Source organism: Larimichthys crocea, unplaced genomic scaffold (assembly GCF_000972845.2).
Source record: "Larimichthys crocea isolate SSNF unplaced genomic scaffold, L_crocea_2.0 scaffold380, whole genome shotgun sequence".
NCBI lineage: Eukaryota > Metazoa > Chordata > Actinopteri > Sciaenidae > Larimichthys > Larimichthys crocea.
Window position 1 is genome coordinate 58,478 of NW_020854986.1, and position 22,115 is coordinate 80,592.

Here is a 22,115-nt window from a genome sequence, read left to right on the forward strand (position 1 = left end):
TCAAATAAAACTTTATTCACACGTTCAAAAGACATTTCAGACAAACACAGATGCTCGTTTCAGACTTTGTCTCGAATGTCGAGCGAGAAAAACATTCAGAGATAGAAAAGTATAAAAAGTCCAACAAAATGTTTCATTTTGTAAGAGTAAAAAAATGTCCTGAACTTTTTTTTTTGAAAGTTTTTCTCACTCTTGTTACTTTGTGTCAAAGTCCTGGTCTTCCTCTTCGCCCCCCTGTGTGAAGTCCATGCAGGCTAGCAGGGCCTCGGCCTCCTGGGTGTCCAGACTCAGGTGCTCCATGCTCTCGTAGCCCGGCTCGGGCCTCTTCAGCTGGGCTGCCCTGGCCGCCTGCTTGGCTTCCTCCTGCAGCTGCTTGGCGGTGAGGAGGAACTGTGCGGCGCCGACGGACTGGACGCTCTGCGCCAGTTTCTCCTGCAGCTGGTTGCTGACCTGCAGCTGCTGCTTGTACTGGTCTGCCATATTTCTGAGCGTGGACACTTTGTCCTGCTCCACCTGGCTGATCCGCTCCAGCAGCTGGCCTTTACGCTCCTCCATGATAGCGTACAGCAGGTCAAAGCTCTCACCCAGCCGCCTCTTCTTCAGCTCTCCATTCTCCTGGATCAACTTACATGTGTCGTCCATCTGCGCCATGACAGCCTGGATGCAGTTGTTTCCTGTGGCGAGCAGCTCCATGGCCAAGCGCAGCTCGTTCTTCTGACTCTGGTAGACAGTGTGCAGCGGTGACACATCGCAATCTTTGTGCTGTCCGAACACTTTACACATGGAGCAGGTTGGTGTCTGGCAACTGACACAGTAGATGTTGATGCGTTCGTCCTCGTGCTCCTTACACTTCGGCTCCTTGACGTCCTTGTCTTTAAGAGGGGGCTCCTCGCCATCACCTCCCTGGCTCTCCTGCTGCTGCTTATAAATGTCGATGATGTTCTCCACCAGCAGATTCCGCTGCAGCCCGTACACGCCATGCCGGTCCAAAACCACCTCGAAGCGGCATGTGGGGCAGCGGAAGGTTCCCCCCGAGTAGTGGTAGGGGTTCCTGGACTCATAAAGGTCATTGGCGCAGCCGCGGCACAGGTTGTGTTGGCAGGGGAGGATGACCACCGGCTTGGTGAACATGTCGAGGCAGATTGGACAGCTGAGCTGCTTCTCCAGACTCTCCATGGCACTGACTGGTCGAACCAACTGACCTGTCTGGATGTCCATGTTCTTCTTCTTCTGGTCCTCTCTGTGTGTCTTTCTCTGTGGTTTATTTCAATCTGCCAGCGTCTCAAACCCTCCAGCCTTTATACCCCTGTGGGGTCGGGCACCCGACCCCCCCACCGGCTGTTTGTCACACTGATTCGGAGAAAATAGACTCCGAGCAGCCCCTCCTGCTGCTGCACGTGCCTGACTGAGGATCAGACCCCAGCAGACAGATCAGACACTGGCTGGTCCTGTCCTTTGAGAACAAACAACAGCCCAAAAACACAGCAACAACACCCCAAAACACAGCAACAACACCCAAAAACACAGCAACAACACCCTAAAAGACCCCAACAACACCCAAAAACACAGCAACAACACCCAATAATTGCCCCCCAAAAAATAATTGCCCCCCACAACGCCCTAAAAACAGTCCAAACACCCAGAGGAAACAGTTGATGTTAAAAAAAGAAAATTTATTCCTAAACAAATAGTTTATGAATCCAACAGGAAGTAAAACACCAATGTGTTTTACAACAACAACAACAACAACAGCACGGTGTCCAGTCAACAGTCAGTCACATGGAGAGCAACAGACAACTTGTGTAATAGACAACTGAGCAACAAACAACATGTCTGAACCCGGTGTTACACAGGCTGGATGACTGATGACATCACTGTGACATCATCAGGATTGGGGGGGGTGTCAGGCTCATGGATATTCAGGGTGGCGGCAGTCTTTGACCACCAGGTGTCACTGTGAGTCATTGAGGTATTTCCAGGAGCTGGGAGTAGGTTCCAGGGTATAGTTCTGGAATTTCTTGAAGATGTTCCAGGAGTGTTTGTTCTCCAGTAGGCTCAAGGATTCCTTGAGAAGGTTTTAAAAGATTCAGAACTTGTAGTTTAAATCAAATTAATTACCCAGCATTCAAGGTGATTTTTAGGCTTCGCCTCCTCACCGAGGACTCCTTTGATCTGAGCCAATCAGATGTGTGGCCTCTCTGTAACCATGGAGATGGTGAGTCTGGAACAGGACGTAAGGAATGTGCTGACGGTAAACACGCCGGGTCAAAGGTCAGCAGAGAGCGGGCTCACACAGAGGTGTTTGTGTGAACTGCAGCAGGGTCAAAGGTCACAGCTCCTCTGATCCTCGCCACTGAGCGTGCTCAGACCGACCCTTTTGTTCCCACCATCCGTCAGCTCAGCAGTTTGTTTCCTCTGATGAGCGTCTGTCTGTCTGTCTGTCTGTCAGTCATGTGGTGTTTGAGTGGCGCCTCTGTGTCTCTTTATAGCTCTGTGATTGAGGCTGTCACACCTGCACCTAATGACCTCACACACGTGTGACCTCAGTCAGGTAAACACAGTGATTCATGTGAAACACCTGTTCAGCAGAGACAGTCACAGAGACGGAGTCTGTTCAAGGGCCTGCAGGAAGAAAACACAGTAAGTCAACCTACACGCTAAACATACATACATGTGCTGTACATACATACATATGTTGTATAATATATAAGCAGTCCTGATGAGAAACATGTTCATTTACGCAGATTTAAGTTTGGAGCCACACAAATTACAAAATAAATTATCAGATATGTCCTTGAAGCTACTCCAAGGATCCTTGAACATTTCTTTCCTGCATCAGGTTTGACAGTGAGAACTAAACTTTGTGTTTTTTGGGCTCCAAATAAAATTTCCTGCAAAGAATTAAATATGGCAGATTTGCAAAGTATAAATATTCATTCTTATATTTATTGTTGATGAATTTGACATTGCATGTGCCATGCTCAAATCAGAGGAAGTGGAGTTTAACAGTAAAACATATTTTATAAACTCCACGTGGTTTGTGCATGAAGTTTAATCTTTCATAGTAAAACATAAACAACATATGTAGCTAAAGCTGCCAAGAAGTATATCTGAGATGTCGTGCAGTAGACAGAAAGGAGCATAAAATAGAAATACTCAAAGTACAAGTACTGTAAAGTTGTACTGAGTGCTTTCTTTTGGTCTAGTTTTAATGGTTCAGGTTCATCTCACAGTCATTGTCAGTATTTTTTTTAGGGACAAAATGTCTTCAGCATCTGCAAAGTCACCAGGACAAAAAAACAAACTGATCATTGATCAGCTCTATTGTGGTTTGACAGGTAAAACAGTTTCTGCCAACAAGAAGTCTTCAGAGGTCTTCACATATGGAGACTATTGTCCATCATAGCGACCCAAACCATGAGGGTGTCTGACCACCAAGGCACCATAGCTGGTGGTGCTCATGTAAAGGTCGCAGCCACCAGAAACAGACTTCAGACTGGAACACTACCACCTTGTCTCTCAAAGTGTCTGAGAGTCTGAAGACGAGTTCACATTGGGACACTGTTGTCTATCGCCACTCCTGAGTGTTCAGTCTCGGAGGTGTGCGAGCCATCGATGAGTCTGGCGAGCCCCGTCTTGGTAGAGTACTTGAAGATGAAGGCCTTCATGAGGTCATAGCGATAGTTACTGTTGAGGAAGTTGTACAGGACAGGGTTGATGCAGCAGTGGACCAGCGAGAAACACTGTGTCAGGTGCAGCGCCACGTCCAGGAAGTTCTCTAACTGGCAGCTGAAGGGAATGAGGTTGAGCAGCGACAGCGTGTCCAGCAGGAGAATGGCATGGAACGGCAGCCAGCACACCAGGAACACCACGATGTAGGCGAGGATGATCCGGCGGCTGATGCGGCACTCCTGGTCCGAGCTGGGGGGGATCACTGCTGCCAGGAGCAGGTAGAAGATGGCGATGATGGGGGAAGGGACAGCAAAGCCGAGCACGATAAAGCTCAGCTGGACACCCACCATCCATGCTCGAGGGTTGTCGGACGGGTACACCGGGCGACACACGGTACCATTATAGTGCGCAGACCTGACCGCCTGCAGGAAGTAGGTGTCAGGGACGGAGGCTGCCAGCGCTAGCAGCCAAACCAGGATGCAGATCAATCGTCGCACCACCTTCTTCCTGTGGCTACTGGGAGCATCGGTGAAAAAGCTGACGGACAGGTAGCGGTCCACACTCATGCAGGTGAGGAAGAAGATGCTGCTGAAGAGGTTCATGCTGAAGACTAGGTGAGTGAGTTTACAGACAACCTCTCCGAAGGGCCAGTGACCGCCCTGCAGCAGCGAGGTCACCCAGACCGGCAGCGTGGCCACGACGCACAGGTCGGCCACGGCCAGGTTCAGGATGTACAGGTGCGTCTCATAGCGATTCCTGTCGGAGTGCAGGTTGACCCAGACCACCAGGGCGTTGGCGGCAAAGCCCACCAGGAAGATGAAGATATAGAGGACAGAGAGGATGTGCAGGAAGACGGTGTGGCTGACGGTGCCTGAACACAGCAGCATCTCCACGTGGGATAGGTTGTCGTGGTCGCCAGTGGTCAGGTTTAGTTCCTCCCACACCTCCATGAGCTCAGTGAGGTCGTTGCCGTTCAGACTCATGGTGGTCGACTTCACACCTGTAAAACAGGAAGAAACAGATCAGATCTTTTCTGGACTCAGCTGATAAAACTAAAAAATAAAATCTATCAAACATTTACATTTAATTAAAGCTTCTTTGCATGTTAAATGTTCAACACATCCACAATGCTAGATGTCTGACTGCAGATAATAAAACTCAGACTGTCGATCACTGTCACCGTTCGTCAACCCGACCACACACAGAGCGACAGACGGAGGTCAGGAGGTCAAACATCGGTAATAAACTGACACAGACCGACAAACAAAAAACAGGAAGCATGGAGATCAGATCAATAAAGTGAGAGCTGAAGGAGAGAACTTCCTGTTTCCACATGGTCAATAATCATTAATATTTAAACCTTTAAAGGTCATCGAAACAATCTGCAGAATAAAAACATGTTCAGTTAGTTCAGACTTTAACACAACAAGAACAAAACAAAGAAAAATCTGAACCAAATCTCACGGAGAGCAACAGGTTTCTAAAAGTTCCTTTAGCAGGAAAAACAAGAGAAGAAGAAGAACCTGCAGTTTAAAATAAAAGCTCAGCAGGAGACTTTAAACTGAAAGGTCACGACCTTCAAAATAAAAGTTTACAGTCGACCTGAAACAAAGACACAATTAGTCAAAGGAGGAAACAATGAAACACTGAGCTGTGACCTGTGGTGTGTTCACGGATTCAGTGTTCGGTTCTGCTCATGTTCAGAACACCGGGAAAGGTCCAGTCTGACAGACCTGCTGTGAGATGAAGTGATGAAGAGTCAGAGATGAAGTGATGGGAACAAGAACGTGGATCCGGTTCTCGGGTTCTAACACAGTGGAGGAGGTTCGTGGCTTTCTTGCAGACTGTTCATGTTGGATTCATGGAGACATTCAGACTGACTCGGCAACGAAACTTTGTTCACCGTTCATAGACTTTAAGACTCACGACAGGAGAGACTCCGCGGATCTCCACTGGCTGGTCCCGGGTAAATCCACGTCCTGATGCGGGTCAGAGTGCGGTCCCTCCGAAGGACTGATGCGGGTCAGAGTGCGGTCCCTCCGGCGGACTGAGGCGGACTGCCCCCCTTCTGCCTCGCTCTATTCCGCTGCAGAGAAAGAACCGCCCACGTCTCTCTGGTGATTTATTGCGGTTTCAGCTGCGGGACTATGCAGCACAAAGAATGTGCGGGTTTCCACTGACACGCAAACAAAAGCATCACACTTGCGTGACGTCCCAGTCCTGATGGGGGATGTGCATGTGTTCATGATGTGTTCATGTTGTGTTCATGTTGTGTTCATGTGTTCATGTTGTGTTCATGTTGTGTTCATGTGTTCATGTTGTGTTCATGTGTTCATGTTGTGTTCATGTTGTGTTCATGTTGTGTTCATGTATTCATGTTGTGTTCATGTTGTATTCATGTGTTCATGTTGTGTTCATGTGTTCATGTGTTCATGTTGTGTTCATGTTGTGGATGTCATATAAATGATCGAAGGCGTTGAGACAGTGTACTCCATGGAAACATCCGAAAAACATCAGAGGTCTTTCATTGTGAAAGTCTGCAGGCTGTTTTGCTCTAATTCATTTAATTAATTAATTTGAATTAAACTGTTTAAAATAAAAGCACATGTATCTGATCGTACAATCAAAGCTTTTATTCAGAAAACACAACTTCTTGTTTTGTCTGTTTTTGTTAATAAAGTTTGATGATGTCACGTTGACACTGCAGTTGCACATCGCCCACCAGATGGCAGCAGAGCACGGAGACACACCTGGTGACCTGCCGCTTGGACACACCTGGTGACCTGCCGCTTGGACACACCTGGTGACCTGCCGCTTCAACACTTCCTGTTTTAGGGTCAGTTTGTTTTATTTAAACTATAAATAATTAAAATAGATTTAATCAAAATAATAAAAAAAAACTTTAGTTTGACAAAAATGAATTTTAATGTTGAAAGAGACAAACTCGTTAAATATATTTTAAACTAACGAGACATTAATGATCAAAGCGTAAAATATTCAAATAGAAATGTAGCAGACTCATTAACATTCAACAGACTAATTAATATTCAACACTCATTGATATTAAAAATATGTTACAAATGTGATGTCACTGAGCTGTGATGTCATCGGTGATGTCATCCTCACAGCGTGGTGAACTGGCTCAGAGCACCTCTCAGCTTGTCAGCGATCTGACCAATCAGAGAGCAGAGAGGAGATGACATCACACAGCTGTCCTACAGTTGGCCCCTCCCCTCCACCCCACACCCTCCTCACCTGTTGGTAGAAGGTCACCTGTCGCTCCAGGTAAAGCTGCATCACTCTGTTATAGTCGTAGATACGGTTGCTATGGAAATGATTCATCTCAGCTGAGGGAAACACCAAGAGTCGAGTTACACACTGTTGCTATGGTTACACCCTGTTACCATGGTTGCTATGGTTACTGTGGTTACCCTGCAGGGCGTAGTTCATGCAGCTGAGGCGGTGCTTCATGCACTTCCTGTCCTCGTTGTTGATTCTTCCTGCAGACAGCAGACGGTCGGAATCTTTCACCTTCTCCACCGCAGCCTGACACACACAGGTGAGGACACGCCCCCTTAGTGCTGAAGCCCCGCCTCTAAGATGGTTAGGATTGTGTGTGTGTGTGTAGAGTACCTTGTGTACAGCAATGATTTCTGGGAAACATCCCAGCAGGCCTTTGTACTCGCCGTTTATCTCCAACAGGAAGTGAAGGTCCTTCTGAGGCTGTAGGTCAAAGGTCACAGGGGTCATCAGAGGTCACAGAGGTCAGACACGTGGTTATGTTCATATCACATATAAAGCACCACAAACATGATGAAGTCCAGGAAACTTCATCAGAAAGCACAGGATGAAACTCAAAGTACTTAGACTATGACACAGAATGAGAGTAGTACTCAGAGTACTCAGAGTAATCAGAGTACTGTTGTACCTGTTGAGCAACGATCTCTGCGATCTCCTCGTACGTTTGTCCAGCAGCTGTCAGAGCGTCAGTCAGCGTCTGCTCTCCTGAAACAAACACACTCTGAGGACAACGAATCACAACACACTCTGAGGACAACGAATCACAACGCACTCTGAGAACAACGAATCACAACGCACTCTGAGGACAACGAATCACAACGCACTCTGAGGACAACGAATCACAACGCACTCTGAGGACAACGAATCACAACACACTCTGAGGACAACTAATCTGAGGACAACGAATCACAACGCACTCTGACGACAACTAATCTGAGGACAGCGAATCACAACGCACGCTGAGGACAACGAATCTGAGGACAGCGAATCACAACACACTCTGAGGACAACGAATCACAACGCACTCTGAGGACAACGAATCTGAGGACAACGAATCACAACACATTCTGAGGACAACGAATCACAACACACTCTGAGGACAACGAATCTGAGGACAACGAATCACAACACACTCTGAGGACAACGAATCACAACGAGTCTCAGCAGAAACCTTGTTAATGTTAATGACATACTTCAGCTTCTGTCTAAAAAACCTCTCCCTCCCTGTCTCCTTGTCTCCCCCCTCCTTGTTTCCTTGTGTCCTCCCTCCTTGTCTCCTCACCTGGATACTTGCTGCTGATGAAAACACTGGACAGGTTCCTGAAGGCTCGACCAATCCGCTCGTACTCTTTAGGCAGTGCTGCACACACACACACACACACACACACACACACACACACACACACACACACACACACAGGAAACATGACATGACACAGGTGTGTGTGGAAACATGACACACAGGTGTGTGTGTGTTACTGACGTCCCGTGCAGCGTTTCCAGTGTGTGTGTCCGACGTTCAGCAGCTCTTTGACTCCGTCATCCATCGACTTTGTGAAGCGACTGTAGAGTTCACACCTGTGTTCACTACACACACACACACACACACACACACACACACACACACACACACACACACAGTTAATACAGATTTATGATACCTGTAACCTGTCCTGATACCTCACCTGTATGTAACCTGTCCTGATACCTCACCTGTATGTAACCTGTCCTGATACCTCATATCTCACCTGTCCTGATACCTCACCTGTCACCTGTCCTGATACCTCACTTTTCCTGATACCTCACTTTTCCTGATACCTCACATCTCACCTGTCCTGATACCTCACCTGTATGTAACCTGTCCTGATACCTCACCTGTATGTAACCTGTCCTGATACCTCACCTGTCCGTACAGGTGTGAAACATTTAATGACGTACACATCAGCAGTGTCGAGTTCTGCAGCTTCAGGTTCGATCAGGCTGAAGATCATTGGTCCAACCGTCTCGTCTTTCTCCGCCTTCCTTTTTCCTGCCTTCCACTCCTGAAATATCAAAACATGCCATCAGCCAATCAGGACCAAGCACAAAACCTCACCTGTACTGGTGAGCGGGGTTTCACCTGCCTTCTCGTCTGTGTAGGTGAGGAAGAGCTGAAAGACATGGCTCTGAGAGATGACGGGGTGCCGACACATCCGGGTCATCCAGGCCTGCAGCTGCTCCATCCTGGTCCTGATGAAGTCCACCTCAAACCGGCCTGAAAGCACAGATATGTCCTGTCTACACACCTGTCAGTGCTGTACATGTGTGGTTGTCATTGCGATCGCTCACCTGTCACCTGTTTGTCGGGCAGTGAGGGGACGGGCAGAGATGAGCCGAACTTCTCCAGCAGACGCTCATACAGCCAATCAAAGTGCTTGTAGCGATGATTGACAGGTCTGTGGGTTGTCTGGAGGAGGGACAGAGACTACTACTACTACTGAGTACTACTACTGAGTATTACTGTGTGTACTGCTGTGTGTACTGTACTCTAACTGTGAGTAATCCTCACATTGGGAGTAATCTGGTACTCGATGAAGCTCTTCAGTCCGTACAGTTTGGACTCCTTCCTTGGGTCGTCGATCACACAGTCCAGAGGAGCCAACGGGTACAGCCAGACCGGACCCACATCTCCCATCTGATTGGATGATGAGCAGCAGCCAATCAGAGCGCAGTGATCGATGACACAGTTTGATATGACCAATGAAGCAGATTACTCACGTAAACAGGAAGTCTGTCTCTGCTGTTAGCTGGAGGTTTAGCTAGCAAGAAGACTTCAGCACTTGGACCTTTGGAGAACGGAAACCTGAGGACACACGAGACTGCTGACACCTGTCGGGATCTACTGGGATCTACTGACACCTGTCGGGATCTACTGGGATCTACTGAGACCTGATGGGATCCAGTTGGATCTACTGAGACTGGTAAAGATCCACCGAGATCTGTCGAAATCAACTTAGACCTGTTAGGATCTAATGTGATCTACTGAGACCTGTTGGGGTATATCAGGATTTACTGGGATCTGTTGAGAGGTACATGATCTATGTGATCTACTGAGAGGTACATGATCTATGTGATCTACTGTGAGATCTGCTGGTGTCTTTACTTGTTTAGGGAGATCTTCATGGAGGGACCGTGCGTACTCTGTCCTGTAGCCCCACCCTCCTCGTCCACCTGATAGTCACCACGGTAACCACCCACTGATTGGTCGTCCCACTCGTCGTCCCACTCGTCATCGTCCTCAGCAGCTGCTGGAACAGGAAACAGTTTTCTGTGAGTTGGACAGTAAACCTGTTGTAGACCTTCACAAAACCAGCCTTGGGTTTTTACAAAACCGGGTTCTATGTTGGAACCTTCTGTGTTACCGTGTGGTGTGCGTGCAGATCCTTGACTGTCCCATCCTTCTGTACTGTTATATGCCCTGCCCTCTGACCAGGAGCCACCACCGACCTGAAACACAAACTCAATATTATGACCCTGAAAAACCTCCTCTGTGGTGGTCTTGAGTCTGTCTGTGGTGGTCTTGAGTCTGTCTGTGGTGGTCTTGAGTCTGGTCCTGAGTGTCAGTGTTTGATCCTGGTCTTGTGAAGTGAATTCACCTGTAAATATCCTTCAGGTACCAGACCGGTTTGTCCTCTGGAGTTTTGGGCTTCGATCCAGCCTCCACCCACAGTCTGCACAAACACATTCAGTGTCAAAGTACAAGTACACGCAGTACTCTGTGTATATGTACGTTTATATATATATATATTTATACTCTTTACAGGTACTCTGTGTACATACATGTGTACTGTTGTGTATGTTAGTGTGTACCTGGTCCAGCACAATGACGGTCTCTCCCTGTTGGATCGACAGCTCGTTGTTTCCTGGTTCAGCTGTGAAGTCATACAGAACCTGAGCCTGAAACAACAAAAGATCTTCCTGAGATGTTCCTAAACATTCCTGAAACATTAACGATAAAGTATGATGAGGTACAATAACATACAATGAGGTACGTTAAAGTACGATGAGGTACAATAACATACAATGAGGTACATTAAAGTATGATGAGGTACGATAACGTACGATAAGGTACGACGAGGTATGACAAAGTACGATGAGGTATGACGAGGTACAACAAAGTACGATGAGGTACGACAAAGTACGATGAGGTACAATAACGTATGATGAGGTACAACAAAGTACGATGAGGTACGTTAAGGTACGATGAAGTACGATAAGGTACGATAAAATACGATGAGGTACAACAAAGTACGATGAGGTACGTTAACGTATGATGAGGTACAACAAAGTACGATGAGGTACGTTAAGGTACGATAAAGTACGATGAGGTACGATAAAGTATGATAAAGTACGATGAGGTACAACAAAGTACGATGAGGTACGTTAAGGTACGATGAGGTACGACAAAGTACGATGAGGTACAACAAAGTACGATGAGGTACGATAAAGTACAACAAAGTACAATGAGGTACGATAAAGTACGATAAAGTACGATGAGGTACAATAAAGTACAATGAGGTACGATAAAGTACGATAAAGTACGATGAGGTACGACAAAGTACAATGAGGTACGATAAAGTACGACAAAGTACGATGAGGTACAATAAAGTACGATGAGGTACGACAAAGTACAATGATGTACGATAAAGTACGATGAAGTACGACAAAGTACGATGAGGTACGACAAAGTACGATGAAGTAAGACAAAGTACGATGAGGTATATTTTTTTTATTTTGTCCTTCATGTGTTTTTTTTGTTTCAACAGTTTTACTGAGTTTTCTGATGTTTTATTAATGTTCCATGAACGTTTGTCTGAGGTTAAACTGAGTTTTTATCTTCAAAGATCATTATGTCATTAATATAAATACATTTTTAATTATAATTATATCAATAATGAATGACACATTACTTATATGTTAATGACACATTACTTATATGTTAATGACATGTTAATGAGATGTTAATGACGCGCAGCCTTCACGGACTCTTTGGCTCGTTCATGAAGTTCGCGCAGACACCGAAAGCTCGCGCGCTTCAGTCCGATGACGTAAGCAGGTTAAAGGTGTCTTACCTTCACGGCCATGATGACGTCAGCAGCAGCAGCTTCTTATTCTTTGATCTTTGATCAAAGTTTCATCCTGACGCTTCTCAACGAGCAACCTGCAACCCGGAAACAACACACACACTCTTTTACACACTCACACGATTTCCTGTGCTGGATTTCAGAATAAAAGCGGTGCGTAGCTCCTAAAACAAAGCGACAGAAAACATTAAAATTAGTTCATTCAACACTTTAAAATTAACTTTAATTCAACCCATTATTTTTTTTATTGAAACTTGAACATTAATTATCATAAAATAAAATATTTATTTGTTTGTTTGATTCAGAAATATTTGTTTTTTTATTATTTTAATATCAAAAATGTCCCAACTAATGTAATTACATTTTCTTTTAATTAATTTAATTTAATTTCTTTTCATTACTTTAATTTAATTACTGTTAATTAACTAAGTTACAAAGGAAAATCAACAACAGTCAACAGGGCTTTTGTTGTGCTTTTATTTTGAAGGCATGAGTGTTAGTTTCCTGTATTTTACAGGTTTTAGAAAACTTTATTTATAAGTGACATCACACCCTGAACAGCTGAGTGTTTGCACTTGAGGGCGTTTCTTGAAAAGAGTCCAGTTACACGCTGTAAAAAATAACGTGACAATCCTCATGAATATTAATTTAACAATAATCAAATAATTAAATAAAATAATAATAATAATAATAAAATAGTTTAACAATCTTCCCTCCGTGTCCCTGTAGTGAAACACAACCTGCAGCTCCTCTATCGTCCGCCTGAGGCTGGCTCCAGAAGTGAGTCAGTCTCCATGTCCAAATGTCCAACTTCGTCCTGGTGATAACATTCGAAAGACAATGTATATTGTGGATCATGCCTCAAGAATAAAGAAATCAATGTTGACACTAATGCTGGATGCAGAAAAAGCATTCGACCGTTTACTATGGCCTTTTCTAATGGCAGTATGTGAAAAATGTAGCTTCCATCAGAGATTCATAAACTTGGGCATGTATAAAGATCCAAGTGCAAAGGTAAGAGTAAATGGGACACTTTCTGAAAAAATTACAATCAAAAGGGGTACAAAACAAGGGGATCCATTGTCACCACAGTTGTTTGCCTTATGTATTGAACCACTCGCAGAGAAAATAAGAAAAACATGAAGATAAAAGGACTCCTTATTAAGGACACGGAACATAAAATTGCATTGTATGCTGATGATGTAATTTTATATTTGACAGATGTATGTAACTCTTTACCTATATTAATGGAGAAAATAGGAAAATATAGCTCCCTGTCAGGATACAAATTAAACTTAAACAAAACAGAAGCAATGGAGATTGGTAATCAATTAAGCAATTCCTTTAAGACAATTTGATTTTAAATGGGACCTGACTAAGGTGAAGTATTTGGGAGTGGATATACCTAATAATTTTGAAAATGTATATGCCTGTAACTATGGGAATTGGAAAACGCAATAAAAAAAGACCTGAGTAGGTGGAAACTGATACCTTTCACATTATTTGAAAAGATTAGTATACTTAAAATGAATATCCTGCCACGTTTCCTATTCTTATTCCAGAACCTCCCACTATTTGTACCATACACATCGTTTAAACAGTGGGACAACCTACTGAGAAAATTCATATGGAATGAAAGGAAACCAAGAGTAAAAATTAAAACTCTACAACAAAGGAAAGAAATAGGGGGCCTTGCACTGCCTAATTTAATTAATTATTATAATGCCGCACAGTTAAAAGCAATATTAATTATGAACAACAAAAAGTGGAGTCCAAAATGGAAAGAGATGGAAGCTGACTTGGTAGGACAGTGTAATATATAGCTTCCATTAAGTAAAACTAAACTACATAATTTTACAGCAACACACACTATTAAAATATGGAGGAGGCTATGTAAAGCAGTGAAGTCTAAGGATAAAGACTGGGCTTGCTTAAGAGAAATACAAAAAGAAAGAAGATATCAATTACCAAGGAACCACTTTTATAGATATTTGCAAGTGCGAAGCTATATAAATAAAAACATACAAGTAAAAACTTTAAAGGAGCTTCACCCTTTTGTAAGGCAAGTATTAAAAATTATTAAAAGTGGTAGTACTAAAAATGTAACTGGACAAATTTACCAAATACTGCAACAGAATGAAGAAAAGGTAACAAATTGTATCAGAGAGAAGTGGAAGGACGAACTGAAAACATCTATTTTGGAGAAAGAATGGGAACAGAGTTTTAAAGAAATCTATAGCCACCTAAGATCCGTATACTGGTAGGAATTCGCTTGGAAGGTGAATATAAGATATTTCAGAATCACAATAAAACACATACAACACAGTTCCAGTTGCTGGAGAAATTGTGGGATGAGTAATGCAAACCACACACATATCTTCTATTTGTGTGAGAGATTAAAATCCTATTGGGAAAAGGTAAGTAGGCTAATAAAACAAATCTTGAAAGTAGATATTCCAATAGAGCAGCGTAATATAATATTGGGTATACTCCCTGATGTGATAAGTTCTGAACACATACACATCTTTTGGATTCTGAGAATTACTGCACTTAAACAAATAACAAGAAATTGGAAAACATCTGATCCACCTAAGGTTAAAAAATGGTTAGACTCTGTGGAAGAAATGTATGAGATGGAGAAGGTGACTTATAGCATTATTAAAAAGAAAAAAGTGTTTAAAAAAAGATGGGAACTTTACCAGTTAAGTACCGGTAAGCGAGATGGATTGGTGTAAGATAAGTGAAGTGAGGATTGGGGGGGGGGGGTTGTACAGAGGACAAGCCAAAGTCTGAACATGTACTGTATGTTTACTGTATTTTTTTTTCTCTTCTTTATTATTGTTTCTTCTGATGTATATTTGCAAATGGTTCTGAAAGAGTGTACACCAACCAAATGGACAAAACTATGATGGAAATATGGTATAATATGTGTACATTAGATACTCAGAGGCATATATGTAAACATAGATGTATAGTTTATTTCATTTGTCTTGATTGATTGTTTATTGGGTTGTTTATGATTTGAAAGTTCCTTATTCACACATACACAGGGTGGGGTGAAAAAAAAAGTGTGATGATTGGGAAAGTAACTGTTAAATGTATCATTACAGTCCTCTGTGCCTGAAGACTGTAATCATTGTTTGACACAATAAAGTATAAAAAATAAAAATAAAAAAAAGTCCAACTTCACAGCAGAAATAAACATGTTCACAGCCTGGTACAAAAAACAGTTTTGGTCTCTGTAGCTAATTTCCCCGTTCATGACAACTGTACTGTTCACGTTATATTAAGGCTTAAACGTCTTACATCAGGGTATCACCTGTGTTCACCTGTCTGTCTGCAGGGGTGCTCCACCTGCTGCTGCCTTCAGATGCTGTCAGGCAGCAGTCTCTCTCTTCATGTGTGTTCACCTGACGCTGTGGCCGTGTCTTTCCTGTCATGTGACTGAAGGCACCTTAAACTACATCATTAATAATGTGTTTATATTATGTTATTACAATGTTCACAGTGTTAATCATCATATTTTAGGTTCAACAGTAATGGATCATAAAATAAGTCAATGAAGAATCGTGTTTCCAGTTTGTTTATTGATTTAATGACCATCTCCATGACATCGTCTTCATGACATCATCTCCATGACATCATTAACAGAGTTAAAGAGCAAAGCAGCTTCACTTTATTTTGACAGATCTGAAGTTAAAGGGGCAGCTTCCTGCAAAAAAAAAAAATAGTTTATCTAAATAAAATCATAATTTTGTTGAATAAATCAGATTTTTTTTCTTTGAAATGATGACATCATGAATCACAGATGACATCATAAAGATTCAGTGAGCCTGTGATACATTGCTAGTGCTAAGCACTAACTAGCTAACCACTAACTCAGCTAACGGCTCTCTGACTTCCTGTGAACATGATGAATGAATAATTAGCTCATGTTTCTGCCTTAATGAATTAATATTTATATTGATTACTAACAAATATTTTGATGCTTCCTGTTTGTTCATAAATAATTTTAACCGTTAAACGATGACTGAATAAATGTAAAGTGATGAAGGAGTTAGACAAGCTGAAGATGCAGCTGTTATGTTTACAACCACAGGTGGCGCTACAGATCAGCGTCCCTCTTCAGTGGATGCACCACCACATGACAGCCACCGACGCCAGCAGACCAATCACAGAGCTCGCTGCAGAGGAGGGGGCGGAGTTACACAGATCAGAGTTGCAGCACTTGAAGGTAAAACTGGAAACCTGAAAAAGATGAATGCAGTTGAAGATCAATGCAACCATTGGCGAGGGTTTAAGATCAGTGCAACCACTGACGAGGGTTTATGATTAATACAGTCATTGACTAGGGTTAGAGATTAATGTGGCCACTGACGAGGGTTAAAGATTAATGTGGTCATTGATGAGGGTTTAAGGTCAATGCAGTCATTGACGAGAGTTTAAGATCAATGCTGTCATTGACGAGGGTTTAAGATCAATGCTGTCATTGACGAGGGTTTAAGATCAATGTGACCATTGACAAGGGTTGAAGATTAATGCGGTCATTGACGAGGGTTCAAGATCGTATCTGAAGCTAAACCCCGACTCATTGCTAATTGTCTTTGAGGCTGACACTTTTCTACATTGCTGATACTGTTAGCATCTTGCTGTATGTCCATCAGTGATGAATGAAGAGTCGCCTCACGTAAGAAGGTTTGAGCAATATTTAACGGGTCTAACGGAGCTCTGGGTGGATCAGGACACTGTTCTGTATCTGAGAGTTCTCACTGTTTTTGACTTACATGTTTGCACACAGGTTCAGCACATTTAGCTTAGAAAATGTCCCTTTGAATCAGGATACTGTTAGCATGTTGATGTATATATTGTGTCACGGTTCAGGTGAGGAGGCCAGGTGTAGTGTTTACCTGGGGGAACATCTGGGCCAGTCGGCCATACTCGCAGTCTGAATACTTCAGACACTGACGGTAAGTCATTCCACCTGCAACACAACACAGACCAAGCTAAAGCTAACAGAGTAATCTGAACTGAAATGTTGGGCCAACCAGAATCCAGTATTCTGTATGGTTATGGTGCAGGTACAAGTACAGGTGCACAGGTGTGGAGATACCTCTCTCATTGAGTGTGAGACAGGCGTCGTCATAGCTACACTCTCTTTGTTTGGAGCAGCTGGCTGTGTAGTCCTTACAGCTGTAACACCGAATGGCCGTTCCTGAAACACAACACAGATCTAGAGTCCTGATCCAGATCCAGATCCTTCAGGTATATACAGGAGAATCCAGATCCTTCAGGGCCAGAGGAATCCAGATACTTGAAGTATATACAGAAGAATCCAAATCCTTCAGGTACGTATAGAAGGATCCAGATCCTTCAGGTATATACAGGAGAATCCAGATCCTTCAGGTACGTACAGAAGAATCCAGATCCTTCAGGTATATATGGAAGAATCCGGATCCTTCAGATACGTACAGAAGAATCCAGATCCTTCAGATACGTACAGAAGAATCCAGATCCTTCAGGTCCAGAAAATCCAGACCCTTCAGGTATATACAGAAGAATCCAGATCCCTCAGGTATATACAGAAGAATCCAAATCCTTCAGGTACATACAGAAGAATCCAGATCCTTCAGGTATATACAGAAGAATCCAGATCCTTCAGGTATATACAGAAGAATCCAGACCCTTCAGGTACGTACAGAAGAATCCAGATCCTTCAGGTATATACAGAAGCATCCAGTTCCTTCAGGTACGTACAGAAGAATCTAGATCCTTCAGGTACGTACAGAAGAATCCAGATCCTTCAGGTACGTACAGAAGAATCCAATCCTTCAGGTATATACAGAAGAATCCAGATCCTTCAGGTACGTACAGAAGAATCTAGATCCTTCAGGTACATACAGAAGAATCCAGATCCTTCAGGTATGTACAGGAGAATCCAATCCTTCAGGTATGTACAGAAGAATCCAGATCCTTCAGGTACGTACAGAAGAATCCAGATCCTTCAGGTATATATAGGAGAATCCAATCCTTCAGGTATATACAGAAGAATCCAGATCCTTCAGGTACATACAGAAGAATCCAGATCATTCAGGTATATATAGGAGAATCCAATCCTTCAGGTATATACAGAAGAATCCAGATCCTTCAGGTACATACAGAAGAATCCAGATCCTTCAGGTACGTATAGAAGAATTCAGATCCAGACTCCAGTAAATAGTCTAATTCTCTAAAATCACTGTGAACTTGAATTAACGTTATCTCAAAAACTCAAAACATTTTCAGAACTAAACCAGAATTCAACATCTGTAAAACATATTTATATATTTATATTTACCACATAACATTTAAGATGTTCTTAAATAGATTTTTTATATTTAGATTTTTTTGTGACCAAAATGAGTTTCAGATTTAACAAACAAACACAGAATCAAACATACCAAGTCCGATCAGAGCGGAGCAGATCACCAGACAGAACCCAAGGGAGCGCTTCATTTTCACCTCAGCTCACACGATCATCTGGAATCAGTCATAGCAGGACATTGATTCATTGTCCATGTACAAAAGTATAATGTGGACAGTGTGCACTCACCCAGCAGTAGTCACAGTAACTCTGCAGCTCAGCAGCACTTTTGTTGTTGTGTTCGAGGACAGAGGAGACCGAGCAGGGACTCTGACTCTGACTCACAGTTGATTAGAGGCCACGCCCGCTGGGAGGAGCTTGTCAGCGCATGTTTGATCCGTTTGTTTCAATGTCAACTTGAGATCAGACCAACATCTTCGATACTGTGATTATATTTACACTCAGGTGGGTGTACCTGAAGACTGTACAGTCCTCTGTGCCTGAAGACTGCAGTCCTCTGTACCAGAAGATTACAGTCCTCTGTACCAGAAGTACCTGAAGACTACGGTCCTCTGTACCTGAAGACTGTAGGGTCCTCTGTACCTGAGGACTGTACGGTCCTCTGTACTGGAGGACTGTACGGTCCTCTGTACCTGAAGACTACAGTTCTCTGTACCAGAAGACTACAGGGTTAGACTGATCCCACGCGGCAATCTACGGGGTGTTGTTTGCCCAGGGCGCAAATGTAGCCAGAACCAGTGCTGCTGAAGACTGTACGGCCCTCTGTACCTGAAGACTGTACGGTCCGTTGTACCTGAAGACTGTACGGTCTTCTGTACCTGAAGACTGTACGGTCTTCTGTACCTAAAGACTGTACGGCCCTCTGTACCTGAAGACTGTACGGTCTTCTGTACTTGAAGACTGTACGGCCCTGAAGACTGTACGGCCCTCTGTACCTGAAGACTGTACGGTCCTCTGTACCTGAAGACTGTACGGTCTTCTGTACTTGAAGACTGTACAGTCTTCTGTACTTGAAGACTGTAGGATCCTCTGTACCTGAAGACTGTACGGTCTTCTGTACCTGAAGACTGTACGGTCCTCTGTACCTGAAGACCGTACAGTCCTCTGTACTTGAAGACTGTACGGCCCTCTGTACCTGAAGACTGTACGGTCCTCTCTACCTGAAGACTGTACGGCCCTCTGTACCTGAAGACTGTACCGTCTTCTGTACTTGAAGACTGTAGGATCCTCTGTACCTGAAGACTGTATGGCCCTCTGTACCTAAAGACTGTACGGTCCTCTAAGGTAGTGGTTTTGAGTCTCCGAGGTGGTCTTAAGTCTCTTTGAGTCAGACTGTCTCACATGGACTGTGGCCATCATAAGGACAACATTTTAATGTGTCCAGAACTTTAGTTTACGACCAAATACCTGGAGATCTAATGACGTTCCCATCAGCCTCAGCTGGACTTTGTGTTTGCTGCTTATTAGCTTATGTTAGCATGCTAATGTGCTAAGTTACAGTGGTGAACATGCAAATTTTAGCATGCTGCTGTTAGCCTTTAGCTTGACAGAGCTGCTGGTTGAGATTCTGAGTTAAGGAGGACATGATGTGATGAGGGTGGTGGATGAGAGGCGTTTCTATGTTTTAGTGTTTATCTCAGTGCAGAAGAAGAAAAGCGTCAGTGTTACGTCCTCGAACGACCCCGAAACAAAGAGAGCTCAGATCAACAAACAATTGACTCAGTTTGAAGAGAAACAAAGAGCAGAGGAGGTCGGCAGCCGACACGACGAGGGACAACGACACAGAGTGTTTACAGCTCCAACACAGTCTGCATTCAAACCATCATCACCATCATCAATCATCACCATCATCATCATCAGGCCACGCTCATTAAAATTCACTCAGATAAAACATCAAACATGTCTGTTTTTTAATATTATTATTATTGTTGTTGTTGTTGTTGTTGTTGTTGTTGTTATACATATTATTATATGTCATCACTGTCTATCTTTATTAATAGGATGTTTGATGATCTTTACATGACACATGAAGATGATTTTTCTGGCATAACAAACATAACAGACCTGAGGTCAGTCTATGAACAAAAGCTCCTGTTGTTGCTGACAGTGATGTCAGCACTGTGCCAGCTGCTGATTGGTCCACAGACAGCAGGTGTGTGGAGCAGGCAGGTGAATAGCAGCTGTGACGATAAATGAAACCTTCATTCATAATTCAGCAGCTCCAGTGTGTGTAAACTCTGACGGACGACAGGAAGGTGGTGAGTCGTTTTCTATTTGTTTGTATTGAAATACATCTATAGTTTGTATTGAAATACATCTATAGTTTGTATTGACATACATCTATAGTTTATATTGACATACAGTTTGAATTGACATACATCTATAGTTTGTATTGACATACACCTATAGTTTGTATTGACATACATCTATAGTTTATATTGACATACATCTATAGTTTGTATTGACATACAGTTTGAATTGACATACATCTATGGTTTGTATTGACATACATCTATAGTTTATATTGACATACAGTTTGAATTGACATACATCTATAGTTTGTATTGACATACATCTATAGTTTGTACTGACATACATCTATAGTTTATATTGAAATACATCTATAGTTTGAATTGACATACAGTTTGTATTGACATACATCTATAGTTTGTATTGAGATACATCTATAGTTTGTATTGACATACAGTTTGTATTGACATACATCTATAGTTTGTATTGACATACATCTATAGTTTATATTGACATACAGTTTGTATTGACATACATCTATAGTTTGTATTGACATACATCTATAGTTTGTATTGACATACATTTTGTATTGACATACATCTATAGTTTGTATTGACATACATCTATAGTTTATATTGACATACAGTTTGTATTGACATACATCTATAGTTTGTATTGACATACAGTTTGTATTGACATACATCTATAGTTTGTATTGACATACATCTATAGTTTGTATTGACATACAGTTTGTATTGACATACATCTATAGTTTGTATTGACATACATCTATAGTTTATATTGACATACAGTTTGTATTGACATACATCTATAGTTTGTATTGACATACATCTATAGTTTGTATTGACATACAGTTTGTATTGACATACATCTATAGTTTGTATTGACATACATCTATAGTTTATATTGACATACAGTTTGTATTGACATACATCTATAGTTTGTATTGACATACATCTATAGTTTATATTGACATACAGTTTGTATTGACATACATCTATAGTTTGTATTGACATACATCTATAGTTTATATTGACATACAGTTTGTATTGACATACATCTATAGTTTGTATTGACATACATCTATAGTTTATATTGACATACAGTTTGTATTGACATACATCTATAGTTTGTATTGACATACATCTATAGTTTATATTGACATACAGTTTGTATTGACATACATCTATAGTTTGTATTGACATACATCTATAGTTTATATTGACATACAGTTTGTATTGACATACATCTATACTATAGTTTGTATTGACATACATCTATAGTTTATATTGACATACAGTTTGTATTGACATACATCTATAGTTTGTATTGACATACATCTATAGTTTATATTGACATACAGTTTGTATTGACATACATCTATAGTT

The 22,115-nt window shown here is 42.4% G+C and overlaps 3 protein-coding genes and 1 pseudogene across 9 annotated transcripts; all 4 read right to left on the minus strand.

Moving 5' to 3' along the window:
* Window position 1: 1 nt before the first annotated feature.
* On the minus strand, window positions 2–1,320 carry LOC104934003 (E3 ubiquitin-protein ligase TRIM63 pseudogene; annotated as a pseudogene). Its single transcript, XR_002042620.2, has one exon. The product of XR_002042620.2 is annotated as an E3 ubiquitin-protein ligase TRIM63 pseudogene (transcript).
* Window positions 1,321–2,670: 1,350 nt separating this feature from the next.
* On the minus strand, window positions 2,671–5,859 carry ackr3b (atypical chemokine receptor 3b). Of its 5 annotated transcripts, XM_027276453.1 has the most exons (3): window positions 5,599–5,859; window positions 5,331–5,408; window positions 2,671–4,672 (listed from the first exon to the last, which is right to left on the minus strand). In XM_027276453.1, exon 3 carries the CDS (start codon window positions 4,653–4,655, stop codon window positions 3,549–3,551), a length of 1,107 nt encoding a protein of 368 aa, XP_027132254.1. In that variant the 5' UTR covers window positions 4,656–4,672; window positions 5,331–5,408; window positions 5,599–5,859; the 3' UTR covers window positions 2,671–3,548. The 5 variants fall into 5 exon arrangements, with proteins under 5 accessions (XP_027132254.1, XP_019125276.1, XP_027132252.1 ...); XM_019269731.2 differs by lacking the exon at window positions 5,331–5,408; XM_027276451.1 differs by lacking the exon at window positions 5,331–5,408 and having other exon boundaries at window positions 5,576–5,859.
* Window positions 5,860–6,573: 714 nt separating this feature from the next.
* LOC104934005 (sorting nexin-9) lies at window positions 6,574–12,235 on the minus strand. Of its 2 annotated transcripts, none has more exons than XM_027276461.1 (17): window positions 12,084–12,235; window positions 10,822–10,908; window positions 10,608–10,682; window positions 10,374–10,458; window positions 10,115–10,256; window positions 9,730–9,814; window positions 9,521–9,646; window positions 9,301–9,418; window positions 9,096–9,226; window positions 8,911–9,014; window positions 8,456–8,559; window positions 8,255–8,332; window positions 7,601–7,677; window positions 7,306–7,395; window positions 7,104–7,218; window positions 6,928–7,019; window positions 6,574–6,842 (listed from the first exon to the last, which is right to left on the minus strand). In XM_027276461.1, exons 1-17 carry the CDS (start codon window positions 12,093–12,095, stop codon window positions 6,795–6,797), a joined length of 1,569 nt encoding a protein of 522 aa, XP_027132262.1. In that variant the 5' UTR covers window positions 12,096–12,235; the 3' UTR covers window positions 6,574–6,794. The 2 variants fall into 2 exon arrangements, with proteins under 2 accessions (XP_027132262.1, XP_027132261.1); XM_027276460.1 differs by having other exon boundaries at window positions 10,115–10,259.
* A 3,427-nt stretch (window positions 12,236–15,662) lies between these two features.
* Window positions 15,663–18,774, minus strand: LOC104934006 (CD59 glycoprotein-like). The gene is made up of 5 exons (XM_010749564.2): window positions 18,685–18,774; window positions 18,533–18,611; window positions 17,206–17,307; window positions 17,003–17,076; window positions 15,663–16,343 (listed from the first exon to the last, which is right to left on the minus strand). The coding sequence occupies exons 2-5, from the start codon at window positions 18,585–18,587 to the stop codon at window positions 16,221–16,223; spliced, it is 354 nt and encodes a 117-aa protein (XP_010747866.1). The 5' UTR covers window positions 18,588–18,611; window positions 18,685–18,774; the 3' UTR covers window positions 15,663–16,220.
* Between the last annotated feature and the right edge of the window lie 3,341 nt (window positions 18,775–22,115).

Coding starts and splice junctions, on each gene's coding strand:
- LOC104934005 (XM_027276460.1), bottom strand. Junction 10,459..10,607: donor TACCTGAAGGATATTTACAG/GTGAATTCACTT, acceptor TTTGTGTTTCAG/GTCGGTGGTGGCTCCTGGTC. Junction 8,333..8,455: donor CTGGAAACGCTGCACGGGAC/GTCAGTAACACA, acceptor GTGTGTGTGCAG/CACTGCCTAAAGAGTACGAG.
- LOC104934006 (XM_010749564.2), bottom strand. CDS start 18,587: ATGAAGCGCTCCCTTGGGTTCTGTCTGGTGATCTGCTCCGCTCTGATC. Junction 17,308..18,532: donor CTCCGCTCTGATCGGACTTG/GTATGTTTGATT, acceptor GTTGTGTTTCAG/GAACGGCCATTCGGTGTTAC. Junction 17,077..17,205: donor TCTCACACTCAATGAGAGAG/GTATCTCCACAC, acceptor GTTGTGTTGCAG/GTGGAATGACTTACCGTCAG.